The sequence below is a fragment of the Sprattus sprattus genome (assembly GCF_963457725.1).
Source record: "Sprattus sprattus genome assembly, chromosome: 2".
In the NCBI taxonomy this organism is placed as follows: Eukaryota; Metazoa; Chordata; class Actinopteri; order Clupeiformes; family Clupeidae; genus Sprattus; species Sprattus sprattus.
In genome coordinates, this window is record NC_137921.1 from 40,559,982 (window position 1) to 40,579,981 (window position 20,000).

The window sequence follows — 20,000 nt, forward strand, 5'->3', positions numbered from 1 at the left end:
GCGTCTGAATGGTCTCTTGAATGCATGCACTTTATGCTGAGGCTTTTGTGCACACTTTTGTGATAGCGACTTTACGATTGTTTGGCGGCGGGGGGGGGGGGGTGGGCCTTGAGCCTTGTTGCCCAGGGCACAGAAAATTGTTAATCCGGCCCTGGAACACACACAAACACGTTGTCAGGTAGGATACAGTGAAGAAGAATGACTTAGTTTTATGGGACTAAGGAATGCTCTACATCCAGGTGAGCGATCAAAGCGAAACAAAACCCGAGTTCCATTACGCAGCACGCGCAACTCCTGTCAGGACCGCCGAGTCTCTAATGCACTCTTGGCTAAGGAAAAATAATCAAACGGATATCATACGCGCGCAGCGGGCAGCGATGGGCTCGTTATTATTCTGACGGCAGCCAAGTGGCTTCCCGTCAGCTGATCGGTTATTTATTGCGCCTCTCGCACCAGGCGTGGACCGCAAACCCTCTGTCTCTTAACCGGGATAATTGGCGTCACGCAGCGACGGCGCACGAGCAGATGCGCGCGCTTTGTAAATGCACAGTAAAAGGTTCCTCATAATTCTACAGAAAGAACCGCGCATCTGATACGGAAATTGTAATATTATATGAAATAAAAACGCAAAATAACCATATAAATGAATAGCCTGCATAGGGGTAGGTCAGTCTAGTCTAAACATGGCGAAATGTCAGATTCCTCACCTGCACAACCTACTCCTTGACTGAAGAAGACTACTGCAAAAGTCAATGTGAGGAGGGTATAGCCTATGAAATTAGTTTATTTCCTCTCTAATGGAGAATAGGATATTGTTTTAGTATTACTTTAGCTGACCCAGATCTATTTGGCTATCTATGTTGGCAATGTATACTTGGCAATGTATGTTCAGAAAATATTTCTTTCCCATCTCTATCGAAATGTCGGTTTACACCAGGCAGAGAGTTTTAGGAAAAATACACAGAGCTGCCTGCCTGTCATAACCCTAAAGACAAATGCCTGGTTCTTGCCTTTGTGAACCCACTGCACCCCAGGGTCGTGTGTGGGTGAGAGGGAACGCAGCAAGAGCAGGTGGCACTGGGCACCATGCCCAGAGGCAGCATGCCCTGCCGTTACTGCCCAGTGCGAGGTTTCTCTCCCAGGCTTGGCTGAGAGGACTAGTGGGTGTGCGACCGACCTCCCAGCAGGCTTTCCAAGCTTTCTCCAGACGAGGTACAGTGCAGTGTAGGGCTACAAACAAATAAGAAGCCTTGTATTTTCACAGCTCTCTTTATTATTTAGAATTTTTGCTTACAGTAACGACAGTATCAACACATATGAAAATGGCGGTTTATCTGGAATTTGTGCATCCGACAATAATTTTCATCTTAATAGTGCACAACTGACCCGTAAAATGGAAATGTCTTGGGAAAATGTGTGTGCGTGTTCGAAAAGCTATGCGGTACCTCCTGTACACTTAACTCATTCTCTTGAAAATTAAGATGAGTGCAACCAAGGGACTTATGTTCTTAGGACTACAATTAGTCAATTACCATATACAGTCTTGTCAGGCCAGTTTCCATTATCACACTCTATAATTGAGGTAAATCACTGGTGTGTAAATGACTGTCTTAAATATTAACTTTTTATTCTTTTCAAAATACATCACTGTATCATCTTTATTCCTAGGAAATTATAACACACGAATTTGAAAACAAAAGCCCTTCATATCTATATGTTCATTTACAGATTGTAACTCTCTCCATTACACGTTCAAACTACTCTTCAAAGACTGGATTGATGCCAGAATTCCACAACGTATCTCCTGCACTGTTACTGGCTGAGGAGGGGAAACAAGGAAGAGAGAAGGGACACAATTTAGAGACACAAATATAAAGGTATTTCTATCATACAGTGAGACAGATACTGTATCCCTTCTTCGCTATGTACTTACCTTTCTTGGTGGCGCGTTGCACAAGATATATCACACCAATCAAACCAATCAGGCCAACGGCAGAGGCAGTGCCTATTGCGGTGTACATCAGCAGGGCAGCACCCAATGACATCTCTCTCACTGGATAAAATGAAACATAAACCGACACATTGAAACACAATGCTCACATCTCTACAAACTGGTTTCATAGCACTCATGTATTGGAACATGCCCAGACTGACATGTAAATGCCATTTAGCTTCACAAAACATTTAAACATTCACAACATTTACGCTGTTGAAGGTTTGTTGTCATTTGAATTTAGTAGCCATACCACTGTGCCCCCCCCCCCCCTTAAGTGCATCTTTAGAAGCTCCAACACACCCTTCCTTAGAACGTAACAGTAACTTAAACTGGCACTCATGAGATAAAATGCTATTTTTATGTAGTCAAAAAGACAGTTTTAAATTCATACTGTCTCTGTTGCAGTGATAAGGCCACTGTTATAGGGCCTCATTTATAAAAACGTACTTACACACAGAATTGATCTTAGACTGTGCGTGCGATCAAATCCACGTCAAAGTACAGATTTATAAAAACCGTCTTAGACGTAGAAAAGGACGTATCTCTACGTCTGGTTTTAGTTTGTGTAAGTACATTTCCTTGTGGCAATAGTGGAGTACTGCAGGAATTCAGAACTCTCCGAGCGCCGACAACCGACACGAAGTTTCATCATCATCATTGTCAGCACCACCGTCACCATGGGCTAATGGTGAAAGGCCAAATTAATGTTTCACTCAAAAAAATCAATTAAACAATTAGAATAATTCACACATGAATGAGATCCACGTCTTATAGGTATTCCGTTTTAATTTCACATGTGTAAAACATTTTGCCCAAACTATAGCCTATAAAAAGTCTAATAGTGGCTTAGTTTTCAGTAGGAGATATGGCTGCATTGGCGTTGTTAGAGGATATTGCCAACTGCTCAATAAGGAGAGAGAGGGTTTTTTCGTGATCGCGTAGACTTTTTGACACAGGATGATGTATGGCTGATAAGCAGGTACCGCTTGCCAAGAGCGTTGTGCCCAAATGGCCTCTCGTCTACAGAGGCGCACCAGATGCAACCAGGCCATACACGTTCAGGTTTTGTCTCTTCTTGGATTCCTGGCTACAGGAACGTTCCGACGAGAAATTGGAGACCAGCCGAGCAATCCCAGTCATCATTAAGCAAAATTTTGCACGCTGTTCCTCGCAGTATTATCCCTCTATATGCCCGCAATTTATTATATTTCACACAGTGCCCAGGAACAGCAACATGTGAAAGAGGATTTTCTGCGTAAAACAGGGTTCCCAATGTATTTATCATCCAGATTGCGCACACTCAGACAGTCTAGAAAGCCCACTTCAATACAGCACATGCCCGTGCGCAGTCGGCAGTGGAGTGCAGCAAAGGCATGCTGAAGGGAAGGTGGCGATGGCCGGTGAGGCCCCGATGCTGGAGCAGCAGGTGCTGCTGCCGCAGATGCGGCCGCTGGTGCTTCGGAGACGTGTCTACTACATGTCACATACTTTGATTTTGCCATTACGCCACCAGACAGACTTTCTAACAATGATTTGGCCCGCATCTGCTCTTCCATCAGCAGAACGTCGATGACAGCCTCACTATAATTCTTCTGTTAAAATGTTTTTTTCTTGCTTGCCGTTGTCAGAGAGTTTGTGCATTGAGGATGCGCTCTGTTGGTGCATTGATAATATGCTAATTCGATTAAATAGGGGCGCTTTGAGGGCGGAGATTCAGTTACGCACAATTCCACAGTCATTTGTAATTTATAAAGGAAGGATTTGCGTACACGTGTTTTTTTGTGTGTACATTTGTTTTCTGTGGATCTCACTTACGATCATTTCAGAAAATGACTTACACAAAATGTAGGATGGTTTCTACGCAACTTTTTATAAATGAGGCCCATAGTGTTATAATACCTGTGCAGGTGGGAGCCTTGGGTGTCCACTGGCCTGTTTGGTCACATTTGATCCTGCCATCTCCTTGGAGCAGGAAGCCCTCATCACACCTGAATTCACAGGTGGAGGTGAAGCGATGGGGGGCAATGGGATGGCTGCAGTTCACAGTTCCTCCACTGGGGGGACTAGTAACTCTGGGACATTCTACAGCTGAAGTATGTGAAGTTGAAGAAGAAACAAACCAAAAGGAGCCTGTTTCATCACACTGTCTGGTTACTTAGTTATAGCAGAGTCTGTCTATTTAGAAATGGTCTGCTTATAAATCTCAGTACAGAAACAGTTTCTTGGAAATAGAAGCTACTTGTCTCACAAAATGGTGACCAAATTGAACAATGCACTGGAGTGGCCTTTGTGTAAAAACTCCCCATGCAGGACAGAATTATACAATAAAACATTTTAAAAAAGATAAGAGATAGAGATACTTATCAAGTGCACTACATGTGTCAAATAGCACACAACTTATTATGCTTACACATCACATGACTTGAATAGTGATATGATTTTTTAGGACGATTTCTTTACCATGACAGACAGGAAGGGTGTGGCTCCATTTCCTTTGGAGAGAGCAGCGGGTGGAGGTGCTTCCTTTGAGGGTGAAGCCACTATCACACTCTGACCAACAGGTAGAGTTGTAGCTGAACCTCTCGAAAGGGTCCTGACACCGGAGCTTGCCATTAGGTGGGGCTTTTAATTTCTCACACTTTACTGCAACTGCAACATATAAATTATAACATGCTATAAACTCACAGGGGAAAGAAAGTAAAATGCCAGTCATACCCATGGACAGCAAGTATTTGTAACCACCCCCTCCCCCCTTTTCTTTCTTTCCTACTGTGAGGCGCATTGTGTTACCTTTGTGTATGAAATGTGCCATACAAATAAAGTTTGATTTGATTTGAATGATTATGTCACTTTTATTTTATACATATTTGTGTATAAAAACTCTAACATACAAACAATGCATATGGTATATGTACACAACAAAAGTGGTTGTTGCTTGATGAGGGTGTCTTTAAGTTCACTGTATATATTTTTATGGTGTTTTCCCACCAGGGTACTATTCGGCGACGCTCGCTAAGCGGTTTAGCGAGCTAATTTTCAGGCTAAAAAAAGACAACACCACTTTAGCGAGTTCGCGGAAGCAACTTTTTATCAATCTCCATGGTAATTAATCGCTTAGCCTTAGCCTGCTCCAGGGCAGGCTAAGCAAAGTTTAGCTGGCTAAACTTGCCATACCCACGTCAAAAGGAGGGATCCCATTGACAAGGAGTCAGTTTGATTAGCGTAGGAAGAGTTCTTTGCGATCGCCAAGAAGATCCATTTTTCCATAATGATGAGTTCTTGTATGAGCGCTACCGATCCACCCGACAAGGAATAATTAATTTAGAAGACCTTCTCGAGTCATTTATTGCATAGGCTACACCACCGTCAAACATTGAATGTCATCACTGTCTTGCCAGTGGTAGCCTTCATTTTTGTAATGTCGGCGATGCGGAGAACAAAGCACTCATAATTATATGACAGTGGTAGATAGATAGTACAGTTGAGACATACAGTTGATAAACCCGAAATAACTTTCATGTAAACGTTAGTATTCATGTGCAAACTAAAAATCACGTCTCAGGCTGCCTGAGACGTGATTTTTAGTTTGCACATGAATACTAACGTTTTCTTTGATCCCAGGAAATTTGAGCACATAACCCAAATAGATATTGGCTAAAGTTGTTTTACCTACTTTAACTTACATCATTGCAAACGTTTAGTTTTGGAAACGTGTCTAGTGTTTGTGCGGTAGTGAATGGTGGTGGAGGTGGGTGCATGATAAGAAGAGAGAAATAGACACAATTTCTTTTCATTGCTTAAATGTATTGAATCTCTTATTAATACATTCACATTTAGTCATTTAGCAGACGGTTTTATTCAAAGCGATTTAAAACTACAATTCTTACGAGGGAGACAGGAGTCGAACCGGTGATCTGTAGCATTCAAGACAGACGCTTAACCCGCTGCACCATAGTACCATATCGTTGAGGGAGAAGATGTCACGTGCTATACCTCTTATAGACAGTTTCTTATATTGCTGTGGTAGCCACGGGAGTGTTGAATTTTGACATGATTATGGTCTTGAATTCTTCATAACGCGTTCATGATCATATCCTGCGTTATCGGAGAAAAAAAATAGTCTTTTTCTTTGAGTTTAGACCATTATACCTTTAAAAAAAATCATGGTTTTGGGGATCGACCTTTCTTGCCTTTTGAAGCAAGACGTGCACGCGCAATTTAGCTGACGAGATAAATTAACTTGAGGTTAAAATAAATTAGCGCCCGTCGCCAGACCGGTTTGGCCTGTTCTCATTTAGCGAGCTAGTTAATCTCCAGTTGCGAGCTAAATTAATTATCTTAGCTTCAGTCGTACGCCGAACAGGGCCCAGGGGTCACTGTTTGTTTACCTTGGCAAACAGGAAGGGTGTGGCTCCACTGGCCTTGGGCGGAGCAGTGGGTGGAGTTGCTTCCTTTGAGGGTGAAGCCACGATCACACTCTGACCAGCAGGTGGAGTTGTAGCAGAACTTCTCCAAAGGGTCCTGACACTGTAGCTTGCCTTGAGAAGGGGCATTTAATTGTTCACACGCGACAACTGCAACACAAAAGGAAGTACAGCCTGTCACCCACATGTGAAAGACAGTATGTGATTCATCCCCATGGACAACACTTTGTTCTACATAGTATTGATTATTTCACTTTTCATGCACACACATAATACGTATGTGCATTACAACTATAACAAATAACAACAGCACATACAGTATATGATGCCACGTAGACTATAAATACATATGGCATATGCCCACTGTCACTGTTTGGTGACGGTTTGTTTACCTTGGCAAACAGGAAGGGTGTGGCTCCACTGGCCTTTGGCGGAGCAGTGGGTGGAGTTGCTTCCTTTGAGGGTGAAGCCACTATCACACTCTGACCAGCAGGTGGAGCTGTAGCTGAACTTCTCCAAAGGGTCCTGACACCTTAGCTTGCCATGAAGTGGGGCTTTTAATTGGTCACACTGTATAACTACAACATAGAAATCAGTACTTCCTGTAAAACCCATATGGGAAAGACAACTGACTCCAAAAATATCCATGGACAATGTTCTGTATATTTTGTAAATGTTCATGAATATTGCGTGTATGCTTAGCATTAAGGTATACTATTATAGCGTTCTGACATCGAGCATTATTGGTATTTCTCTCCTGCTCACTAGTGAATATACACCCCTGTTGACCACATGGTTTCTGTACCTTTGCAGGTGGGGGCACTGTGTGTCCACTGGCCTGTATGGTCACATTCTATTCTCTGAGATCCTTGAAGCAGTAAGCCCTCATTACACCTGAATTCACATCTGGAGGTGAAGCTGTGGAGAGCGATGGGGTGGCTGCAGTTCACAGTTCCTCCACTGGGGGCATCAGGCACCTCTGGACACTCCATAGCTGAAGTATGAGAAATCAAAGTAAAGACATAAGAAGAAAGGAGTGGTAACTTCAGTCAGAATTTCAATGTAGTATATGCTGAGGTGACTAAGGTTTGACCAGTGTATGCAGTGGTGGCCAACTAAGTAGTTTAAGACAGACAAAAAGATAATAGAAGCTTTTCATTGTTAATGTTTCTTAACCATGGCAAATAGGAAGGGGTTCGGTCCATTTCCCTTGCAGAGAGCAGCGGGTGGAGGTGCTTCCCTTGATGGTGAAGCCACTATCACACTCTGGCAAGCAGGTGGAGTTGTAGCTGAACTCCTCATAAGGGTCCTGACACAGGAGCTTGCCATAAGGTGGGGCTTTTAATTTGTCACACTTTACTGCAACTGCAACATATAAATCAAAACATGCTATAAACTCACAGGGGAAAGACAGTCAAATTACAGTCATACCCATGGACAGCACTGTGTATATTTGAGTAATGATTTTGTCACTTTTATTTCATACATATTTGTGTTTAAAAAACATACAAACAATACATATGGTATATTTACACAACAAAAGTGGTTGTTGCTTGATGAGGGTGTCTTTAAGTTCACTGTATATATTTCTATGGTGTTTGCCCACCAGGGGTCACTGTTTGTTTACCTTGGCAGACAGGAAGGGTGTGGCTCCACTGGCCTTGGGCGGAGCAGTGGGTGGAGTTGCTTCCTTTGAGGGTGAAGCCACGATCACACTCTGACCAGCAGGTGGAGTTGTAGCAGAACTTCTCCAAAGGGTCCTGACACTGTAGCTTGCCTTGAGAAGGGGCATTTAATTGTTCACACGCGACAACTGCAACACAAAAGGAAGTACAGCCTGTCACCCACATGTGAAAGACAGTATGTGATCCATCCCCATGGACAACACTTTGTTCTACATAGTATTGATTATTTCACTTTTCATGCACACACATAATACGTATGTGCATTACAACTATAACAAATAACAACAGCACATACCGTATATGATGCCACATAGACTATAGATACATATGGCATATGCCCACTGTCACTGTTTGGTGATGGTTTACTTACCTTGGCAAAAAGGAAGGGTGTGGCTCCACTGGCCTTGGGCGGAGCAGTGGGTGGAGTTGCTTCCTTTGAGGGTGAAGCCACGATCACACTCTGACCAGCAGGTGGAGCTGTAGCTGAACTTCTCCAAAGGGTCCTGGCACCTTAGCTTGCCATGAAGTGGGGCTTTTAATTGGTCACACTGTATAACTACAACATAGAAGTCAGTACATCCTGTAAAACCCATTTAGAAAAGACAACTGACTCCAAAAATATCCATCGACAATATTCTGTATATTTTGTAAATTTGCATGAATAATGCATGTTTGTATATTGAGCAAAATGGTATATTACTACACTGTAGCTCTTCAACATCGAGCATTATTTGTATCTCTCTCCAGCTCTCTAGTGAATATACACCCCTGTTGTCCACACGGTTTCTGTACCTTTGCAGGTGGGGGCTCTGTGTGTCCACTGGCCTGTATGGTCACATTCTATTCTCTGAGCTCCTTGAAGCAGCAAGCCCTCATTACACCTGAATTCACATGTGGAGGTGAAGCTGTGGAGAGCGATGGGGTGGCTGCAGTTCACAGTTCCTCCACTGGGGGCATCAGGCACCTCTGGACACTCCACAGCTGAAGTATGAGAAATCAAAGTAAAGACATAAGAAGAAAGGAGTGGTAACTTCAGTCAGAATTTCGATGTAGTATATGCTGAGGTGACTAAGGTTTGACCAGTGTATGCAGTGGTGGCCAACTAAGTAGTTTAAGACAGACAAAAAGATGATAGAAGCTTTTCATTGTTGGGTTAATGTTTCTTTACCATGACAGACAGGAAGGGGTTTGGTCCATTTCCCTTGCAGAGAGCAGCGGGTGGAGGTGCTTCCCTTGATGGTGAAGCCACTATCACACTCTGGCAAGCAGGTGGAGTTGTAGCTGAACTCCTCATAAGGGTCCTGACACCGAAGCTTGCCATTAGGTGGGGCTTTTAATATGTCACACTTTACTGCAACTGCAACATATAAATCAATACATGCTATAAACTCACAGGGGAAAGACAGTCAAATGTCAGTCAACACTATGTATATTTTAGTAAGGATTATGTCACTTTTATTTGATACATATTTGTGTATACAAAACATACAAAAAATGCATATGGTATATGTACACCATAAAAGTGGTTGTTATACAGTATATCTCTATGGTGTTTGGTTGCACACCAGGGCCCTGTTCGGCGTAGAACTGAAGCTAAGTAAATCAATTTAGCTTGCGAAGTGAGATAATCTAGCTCGCTAAATGAGATCAGGCTATACCGGTCTGGCGACTTCTACTTATGTAGATACTTAAACGTCAAGTTAATTTGTCCCAGGCTAAACTCGTCAGATAAATTGCGCGTGCACGTCCTGCTTCAAAAGGCAGGAAAGGTCGATCACCAAAACCATGATTTTTTTTTTACGGTACAATAGTCTAAACTCAAAGAAAAAGACTCATTTTTTCCCCCGCTAAGGCAGGATGTGACCAGGGTGTGACCAACACTTCCGCCGCTGCGACAGCAATACAAGAAACTGTCTATAGGCTGTCTAAGACGTGATATTTTTTCCTGTGTGAAATATGTGACTTTGGTGCAGCGGGTAGGGCTCATGGCTTGTATGCAGCAGATCACTGGTTTCGACCCCCCTCACCTTCGTAGGAATTGTAGTTTTAAATCACTTTGAATAAAACCGTCTGCTAAATGACTAAATGTGAATGTATTAATAAAGTAGAAGTAGAAGACTGAGACTTTATTCACTACTGCACAAAAACTAGAAACGTTTGCAAAACTAAATGTTTGCAATGAAGTAGGTAAAACAACTTTCGCCAATATCTCCGTAAGGGAGATGGGTTATGTGCTCAAATTTCCTGGGATCAAAGAAGACGTTAGTATTCATGTGCAAACTAAAAATCACGTCTCAGGATTGCTGCGCATGCAAGTTATTTCGGGTGTATCAACTGTACCCATGTCTCAACTACTAATACCACTGTCATATAATTATGAGTGCTTTGTTCTCCGCATCGCGGACATTACAAAAATGTTCGACTGTGTTTGCAATAAATTACTCGAGAAGGTCTTTTAAATTAATTATTCCTTGTCGAGTGGATCGGTAGCGCTCAAACAAGAACTCATCATGATGGAAAAATGGATTTTGACGATCGCAAAGAACTCTTCCTACGCTAATTAAACTATCTAATATGACTCCTTGTCAATGGGATCCCTCCTTTTGCCGTGGGTGTGGCAAGCTTAGCCAGCTAAACTTTGGTTAGCCTGCCCTGGAGCAGGTTAGTGCTAAGTGATATTTTACTATGGTAATTTATCAGAAGTTGCTTCGCCAAACCCGATAAAGAGGCGTTCTCTTTTTTTTAGCCTGGAATCTAGCTCGCTAAACCGCTTAGCGAGCTACGCCGAATAGTACCCAGGGGTCAATGTTTGGGTTACAGTTTGTTTACCTTGGCAACCAGTAAGGGTGTGGCTCCACTCTCCTTGGGCGGAGCAGTGGGTGGAGTTGTTTCCTTTGACGTCGAAGCCAATATCACACTCTGACCAGCAGGTGGAGTTGTAGCTGAATTTCTCCAAAGGGTCCTGACACCTTAGCTTGCCATTATAAGGGAAATGTTGTGGCTGACAACGCACAACTGCAGTATGTAAAAAGAGAACGCAGATATTTCAGATCAACATAATGGATAATTTGCTGTGCATTTTCACGAAGGTATTGTCACTTTAGCCATTGAAGTGTGACTGGCTATGGAGTTTAATAATTTAAGCACCGTGGTCATGAAAGTTCATTGAGAGGTATTACTTGCTATTGGGAATTGTCTAAAGAACACATATTCTACTGTACATAAATTCATGATCCTGAACTGTGTGGTAGGGTAAGGCTTGTACATTTGAAACAAGTGCCTCTGACATTCATGTAACTGTTTTAATGCTTGTCATCATGTTCTGTGAAGCACTACTATTCATAACCCATCTGAGACTTTAATGTCAGCCATCTCAGTGTCTTAAACTCTCCAGCAACTAACCACCGAGCAAAACACACCTTCACACACAGGTGCTTCTCCTGTCCAAACTCCCGAGGGGAGACAGGTGAGTCTTGGTGGACCCCTGAGAGTGTGACCTTCCTTGCAGGAGAAATCACAGGTGGAGTAGCAGGATGAGTCGCCCAGTGGGTTTTCACAGGTGGAGGCAACTCCAGAGGGCACCAGCAAAGGTTTACAGGTAATCACTGAAACGAAGGAAAAGCATGGTTAGCACACACAAACACACACACACACACACACACACACACACACACACACACACACACACACACACACACACACACACACACACACACACACACACACACACACACACACAACCAGACACACACACACACACACACACACACACACACACACACACACACACACACACACAAATACACACACGTACACATACATACACACATTCTCTGACAGACTCTGGCTTTTGGGTCAGTTTTGAAGTTGAGGTTTTGCTGTGTTGCTGATTGAGAACAACAAACAAGAGAACCCATCAGAAAAATGGCTTCTGTGTGATGATGTGTCCCTCTGTAACTGTATGGCGCCAGATGTCTGTGAAATAATTTGCGTGAGTTGCATATCTCCTCCAAACTGACAGGGCACACTTCCCCAAAGCACTCTGCAGATGCACAGCAAAAATGTGGACCGTTGGTCAATGATATACTGGGTGGCTAAGCTTTTTAGTAAAGCAACAGAGTGAGTTATAGAGTGACATCCTCGCCTAAAACATGCAAATTAGGGTTGTTGCAGTTCACCCTTCCTTCACTGGGGGCATTAGTCATGACTGGATATTCTACAGCTGCAGGTCAAGCAGTGAAGAGCTCAGTCCATCACTCCATACCAATGACTGTTAAAAGTGTGTACAGTATGAACTCTTCATTAAATTTGATGGCAGTGACTGGCGCATCAATTTCCTCAGGCTTGTGTGAATCTATTTTTAACAGCACAGGACCTATTTAGTCTAATAAATACCATGAGTTGACAGACACATCATTTTGAACCGAAACCACAAGGCCTAAAAGCGTTTTTTAAAAGATTATCTTTGGGCGTCAGATACATATGACAGATACAGATTATTTTGTTGATCTGGCCAAATGGAGCATGGCCTAGTCTACTGCACACTCCTTATTGAGGGTAACCTGTAACTTCTTTCAACCGCTGATGTTTCTTCTTCCATGTTATTGGTGTTACATAAATAAGATTGAAAAATGGTGTCATCTCCATGAGGCCATTTTGCAATGTTGCTAATCATACATTTGTAACCAATCATTCATTCCTTAAACAGTCAAAACATACGTACATTAAATGTTATATACAGTATTTCATCAAACATTTAGCATGCAAGTTGAATGGTAGCTTGTCTTACATCAGTATTTAAATCATGTCTACATTTTAGAATGACCATGAACTACAGATCTACCTTGGCAAAAGGGCGTTTGTTGGTCCCACTGTCCAGTGGCCACGCAGCGTGTCGGTGCAGCCCTCAGCGGCTTCCAGCCGGGTGTGCAGTGGATCTGGCAGCTGGAGTTGTAGCGGTTTTCTCCAAAGGGATTGCGACAGGTCATCGAGCCATCTGGAGCATGCACTGGTCCACATGCAACAGCTGAGAGAGAATAGGCAAATCAATGCAGCATTGGAGACTAAATGGACACAAATGTAGTAAACACACTTTCATACTGATGAGAGTGTGTGAGACAGGTGATGTGAGGCAAGTTTCACTGACACACTCACCTCTCTCACAGCGAGCTCCCTCAAAGCCAGGCTCACACCTGCACCTGAAGGCTCCAATGGTCTCCTCACACTCCCCATACTCACTGCAAGAGTCCTCAGAGCAGGAAGCTGCAGGGGAAAAATGCAAAAGCCTTACGGTCAACTCTTCTGTTCATCAACTCCTAAGCATTATTAATTAAATTATTAAGTCAAACACTGTTCATCTGAATATTGGCCCAGGATTTTGCTTTTTAATGTTGGGTTGTCATCTAGTCTACTGACTAGCTTTTAGCTTTAGTGTTATTAATCACCAATCAAAGATTTTAGATCAAATAAATAAGAGTTGCGTAGGCAACAGAATAACTGTAAAAGTTGCAAAAATGACTAAAATAGAACTTAAAGTCTTCTTATGCCATCAGATATAAATTGCTGTTTGGAGTATCTGTGCTCAATGCTCCCTGATGTTCCTGTGATGGCTCTCCAGTGACTCTCATACATATTGTCAGCCCTCAATTATCGTACCAAAGAGGAGTAAATCTTGACAGATGATGACACATGACATAGCAGATACAAATTCAGCAAACCATAATCATGTAAGGTAGTAAGGCAAATACCAACACCAAGATAGTATGTTCTAATATATTGAAGGCTGGAGCTGTATGCCAGACCATACAAGGAGATAGGTGATTAGCTCTCTAGTAATGTTGGAAACCCTCAAACACGAAATCCACATTTTAAAGATATCACAGCACTGGATCACATTTTTGATAGTAAATAGTCTACCTCTTCAATGATTAGAGTCTACATTTCAGTATGCCAATAACTGAGCAGATGTTTTTGTTTTTTTAATTTCATAAATAAATGTTGCTCTAACCTGTGTAGCAGATAACCCCCTTTCTCTTTTTGCAGTTTTCATCATTCCATTTTGCAGTGTCCTTCTCTCTCTTGATGTAGATCTCCACACAGTCTTGCCCGTCACCCAAGTCATTGGGCTCCCCTGTGGCCCAGTTCTCTGCCTCGTGCGTCAGGGCCTTTTTGGTTCCTACCCAGGTCCACGTCTCCTTAACCTTCCGGATGCCGATCCAGTAGTAGTTGGGGTTACGAGGCAGCACCTGGTTGAGGTATGTGATCTCAGCCTTGTTCTGGATCGCCACCATGTCAGTGAAGTGCTCCAGGCAGTAGCGACGAGACGACTCCCAGTCCAGGGCTGTTTGTGTTGTATAATTGTAGGTCCAGGCCTGGACTCCCATTCTACTGAAAACCAAGTCTGACGACAGAGCAGATATAATATAATACGTCCTGATTAAACTTCCTGGGTATTTTTTTTTTTTTAACTTAGGCATTTATGGTAAGTGAGTAATTAGGCTTGGGATTGTTGCCTTTTTATGCATTGAAAATTTAAAAGAAATGTCCAGATGATTATTGATCTATTTCAACAAACCAGTGAGTCACTGTAAGTAAGTAAGTAAGTAAGTAAGTAAAATGTATTTATAAAGCACATTTCACACAGCTTTCACTGACCAAAGTGCTGTACATAAAAATAGTGATATAAATAAAATAAAGTAAAAAATAAGTAAACAAATAATTACAATATGAGACGAGCAACAGTAGACAGACAGATCAACAGAAACAATGACAACAGGTACAGAGACGGCAATGACAACAAGAGACATATACAGAGTTACAGATGGGGCAACAGACGGAGGGTTAGGAAGCTGGGAAGGATAGAGGGAAAAGGTGAGTTTTGAGCCTAGACTTAAAAACAAAGATGGACGGAGCATTTATAATGTCCAGGGGCAATTGGTTCCACAGCCGTGGCGCTGCAACTGCAAAGGCTCTGTCACCTTTTCGCTTGAGCCTTGACCGAGGCACATGGAGGAGAGCATTGCCGGATGATCTGAGAGATCTGGGGGCTTGGTGTGGAGTGATAAGGTCAGAAATGTAACTAGGGGTCTGTCCATTAAGAGCTTTAAAAACAATCAGTAAAACCTTGTACCAAACAGCAAAGCAAAGCAAAGCAAAGCAAAGCAAAGCAAAGCAAAGCAAAGCAAAGCAAAGCAAAGCAAAGCAAAGCAATGCAATGCAATGCAATGCAATGCAAAGCAAAGCAAAGCAAAGCAAAGCAAAGTAAAGCAATGCAATGCAATGCAATGCAATGCAATGCAATGCAAAGCAAAGCAAGGCAAGGCAAAGCAAAGCAAAGGGCATTAGCACAGACTGTCAAGAATGACTTAAATCCCATATCAGAGGCTACAATGATGTCAGTTTGTTATTTCATGGAGAAATGGAATTCTCCATTTTTTAACTAGGTCTACATAGCCTAAAGCCATTTTCAGAATGCCGAATTAACAAACGGGCCCAATTTAACATGACTATTCCGTGGTTGGTGTCAACAAGTAGCTTAATGCAAGCCCATTGGTTAACATTAATGGTTAAACTATCAGCTAGCTCAAAAGCTTGAGTGCTTAAATGAAGATCTACAGGGGTCTGTTTTCCTAAATTAAGTAAATCCCTGCTAAAACAAGGGGTCTCGAGCCCAACTTTAGGGGGAGCTCAGGAGCAAAAAAATACCAATTCTCGAGTAATGGAGCTTTAAGTGATTGCATATACAAATGTTGATATTCCCCCGAAATCCTTCAAATATGTTTTATCCTACATAACAGTAGCCTAATTTACCTGTAACCAAAAGTAGGGGTGAGTGAGGTAAGTTAGTAATAATTAACGAAGACCTAGATTTTATATTGCACCCTCGTGATCTCCAAAAACTATTATTACAAACTACATTAAACAGAAGGCCAACTGAGTCAATGAGAAAGCAGACAGATATGCGTCTAATTTAAATGTTGGCTAATTTTTATTGACACAGATGCCTCAAATAGCATTCCGATTAATTTATCAATCTGATATAGATTAAACAACACAGTCCTCAACTGCATTAAAGGCAAGCACTTTAACTGACAAGAACACAGTTTAGTTGTAAGGTTATGTCACTTCTCGTTTTGTTACACATGTTCCAGTTTGTCTGATATTAAAGTGCAGATCCATTGTCATTGGGAATGGCTTACCATGACTTATAGCGCTGAAAGTAATCCCCAGTACCACATTCAGCAAGGATAGGTGTTGTTGAAGTATCCAAGAACACATCTGTATATAAATTAATAATACATAAAATGAATATGTACATCAAGACAGACTCTCCCAGTCTGTGTTATATCGGTGCTTCTACATGAACTCACAGCAGGTGAGTGGAAAGGATGGTTCACATCCAGCCATTTTTATTCACAGATCATAGGAATGTGTTCATGCGTATGGAGATTCATATTGAGTTTACGTAATGCCCTGTTAGAGGCCTGCTCTTAATATGACAGCAATTCAATCTTACCTTTTCACAGACAGATGTCTCGATAGATTCAGCATCCAACACTCACGTTCAAACTCTAGAGCAGACTTTTAGCCTGTAGTCCCTGTACAAAAATGACGTTTTGGCAATCTTCCTTAATCTTTTAATGCAATATCCACAGGAAACATGATGAACTTGCAAAGAAGTTGGGGGGGGGGGGGGGGGGGGGGGTGTTTCCTAGAAGAGTCACATAGATAGACAATCACATAGGAGACACACACAAACACACACACACAGAGAGAGAGAGAGAGAGAGAGAGAGAGAGAGAGAGAGAGAGAGAGAGAGAGAGAAAGAGAGAGAGAGAGTTGAGAGAGAGAGAGAGAGAGAGATGCAGACCCAGTAGAATTTTTTTTTTCTCACCCCAGTGTAATCACATGAAATTAAAGTAAATGAAAACTTTCAGCAGAACCTTTTGCAAAAACCAATGTTCTTGTTGTTGATTTCCTTCATGTTACATGCAAATGTAGGTGTGTGAAGTGAGAAGGGAATATAGAAAAAGGAGGGTGGAGTTCATTTCCTGTGGTTACAAGTGTTATCACCAGGATGCGATGTGTGGAAAAAAAACAGAGGGTTTCACAAACTCATTGTGGTTCTTCAAAAGACATTGGGCTATACACCAGACTGTCTCTTGCTTGCAGTAGACTCTTTTGCAAGCATGAAAAAGCTATTTTAAATAGCTTCCCTTAAGGCCATGTGTGCATTGCAAGCACTAGATTCTGCACTGAAAAATTGAGCTGACTGAGCTGATTGATCGAAAGAATGCTTTCATTTTGCCCTTCGCAAATTGTCTACCAGGTTGATTTCTAGACAGCAACTTGATAAATCAAGCAGATGTCAGATATGCCAATCATTAATGGGGAGTCTGGCCCATTCTTCACTCTCAATATGTATTACTACACATGATACACAGTATTCATATGAACTTGTTTTGTTATTTGTCTTCATGCCAACCTAATCGTCACATCGTTTGGGTCAGCCTGGCAGTGTCCCTAAGCCTGGGAGTTGGCCTTCTTCCTATCAACAGTAACTTCTGTCGATACATTCTCAGTTGTAATATTTCGTAATATTTTGGCCAGTACTGTAATAGGCCCTCTGCTCCTGTCTGCATCATGATGTCAGCAAACACACCCCCTTTCCTGCTCTTGCTTCATTAATGACAATAATCAAGATAATAAAGATAGGAATAATACAATATTTTTTAAATATCTTATCTGTTTGACTGAAGTCAAAGAAGGCGTATTAATATTACTTATGAGGATAGAGTGTGGCTGCATTAGTGGATGAGCCTCCATCATGGTCTGTCTAACTAACAGGTGGAGCGGTAGAATACCACCAAAGGATTGTGCCACCATAGCACTGGGCTCTTAGTTGGTTTAGGTCACATTTTCTCAACTGAAATATACAGATGAAAATGGAAATAAGGGACTGATAGAGGACGCGTTCATTGTATACAGTATATGAAGATACTTACAGATTACACTACTGAGACACACTGGGATCATCCAACAGATAACTGTTTTCTGAGGTTGTGAGAAATACAGTTCCTCTGATTTCTTAATGTGCAAGGATGTGAAAATACTGTCACAATCTATAAACTGTATAGCACTTGCATCTTGCAATTCTTAAAGAATTGCATCAATCCTCTAAACTGTTTCCCGAAAGAGCAAGGCACACTTCCTCAAATAGGTTGGCCTGTGCGTGGCCTTGATAGAGCACATCATTTATAGCATGAGTGTAATAAAGCAGTTGGTCTCTTTCACTGACAAACTTAAAAAAGGTGACATCAAACATTTATAAATGTAACACTAAATGCTCTGCATATGGCAAACTTAAAAAAGGTGACATCAAACATAAACACTAAATTCTATGCATATTGATGCATATTGAATCCACGAATTCCCCAAAAGAAAGATTATAGCTATTTCACATATTTTGATATTGTGAGTTTCATTAATTCCACAGCAGGGGGGATTTTGTTGCTCCCAGTAGCCAGTTGTCAGGTTGTGCAGTTGTGGGTGCATGTGTGTGTGTGTGTGTGTGTCTGTGTGTGTGTCTGTGTGTGTGTGTGTGTGTGTGTGTGTGTGTGTGTGTGTGTGTGTGTGTGTTTGTGTGTGTGTGTGTGTGTGTGTGTGTGTAAAGCAGTTCCCCACACACCAAAATCCCCACAGAGCCCTGCCTGGAGACTGACTAGAGACTGGACTCTGGAGGGTGTCAGCTAACTAAAATCAAAAGTATCAATCACTCAAGGAGCAAAACAACGGCTCAGATTTGCACAACTATAAGCACATTTAAACATCACACTTTTTGCGAAACCATACACACAAGTGATTTGCAAAGCACTAAACACACTTTTATGCTTTATACACAGACATATATCAAGAGGTCACTTCTTGCAATTCCAAAACACTCTGTCAAATACCCACACCTATGAGCCGGTCAAATAAACACAGCCATCAAGTGCCCAAACACATGATTGCTTACAGTATTTTACAATCAGATACACACTAAAATCAAAAGTGTTTATTTACAGTTTTTTACGATCGGATACACACTAAAATCAAAAGTATTACACAATTATCAAAACCTTCACTCAAGGAGCAAAACAACTGCTCAGATCTGCACAACTATAAGCACATTTAAACATCACACTTTTTTGCGAAACCATACACACAAGTGATTTGCAAAGCACTAAACACACTTTTATGCTTTAGACACAGACGTATATCAAGAGGTCACTTCCTTGCAATTCCAAAACACTGACTACCAAATCACCACACCTGAGCCGGTCAAATAAACTCAGCCATCAAGTGCCCAAACACGTGATTGCTAAATTGTAGACACAACAAACAGGTTTACAGTAAGCATTATAGAAATGCAGCAGATGAGTAACTGTGATCTGTCTTCAACCAAAATGGAAGGAGTCAGAAGAAGAAGAGTGAGGGTGAGAGATGGAAACCACAGAGGAGGAGAAGGAGGAAGAGGATGAGGCCGAGGCCATGCCATGAGGCTGAGGTCAAGGTGGAAGTAGAGGAAGAGGAAGACCTGAAGCAGGAGGAAGCAGGAGGAAAATGTGCTCAAAGAAAATGAAGACAAAATGTATCAAATAAACTTGAAAGGAGGACAGGCCTATATTCACGCAAGAACAAGATAGAGAGATCATAAACTTGCTTTCGGCAAATACGTAATGCTATCAAGCTCAGAGAATTTCAAGCAAACATTATCGGTGACCATGCCATTTTCAATACAGTAATGTCCATCAGGTCTCTCAGTCAACACTGGCAACACTGACATCCTAAAAAGACATCAGGGTAAAATTTGCTTGTACTGTATTTTCATTTTTTTCTGATCTTTTTTTTTTTTTA

At 41.9% G+C, this 20,000-nt stretch overlaps 1 protein-coding gene across 1 annotated transcript; it reads right to left on the reverse strand.

Moving 5' to 3' along the window:
- Positions 1–1,757: 1,757 nt before the first annotated feature.
- Positions 1,758–14,488, reverse strand: selp (selectin P; the record flags this gene model as incomplete). The annotated part of the gene is made up of 17 exons (XM_080860212.1): positions 1,758–1,819; positions 1,934–2,053; positions 3,896–3,984; positions 4,552–4,645; positions 6,385–6,570; positions 6,813–6,974; positions 7,226–7,414; positions 7,597–7,785; positions 8,048–8,233; positions 8,476–8,661; positions 8,898–9,086; positions 9,274–9,462; positions 10,935–11,120; positions 11,603–11,710; positions 12,949–13,101; positions 13,260–13,367; positions 14,113–14,488. 17 exons carry the CDS (start codon positions 14,486–14,488, stop codon positions 1,758–1,760), a joined length of 2,772 nt encoding a protein of 923 aa, XP_080716338.1.
- Positions 14,489–20,000: the final 5,512 nt, after the last annotated feature.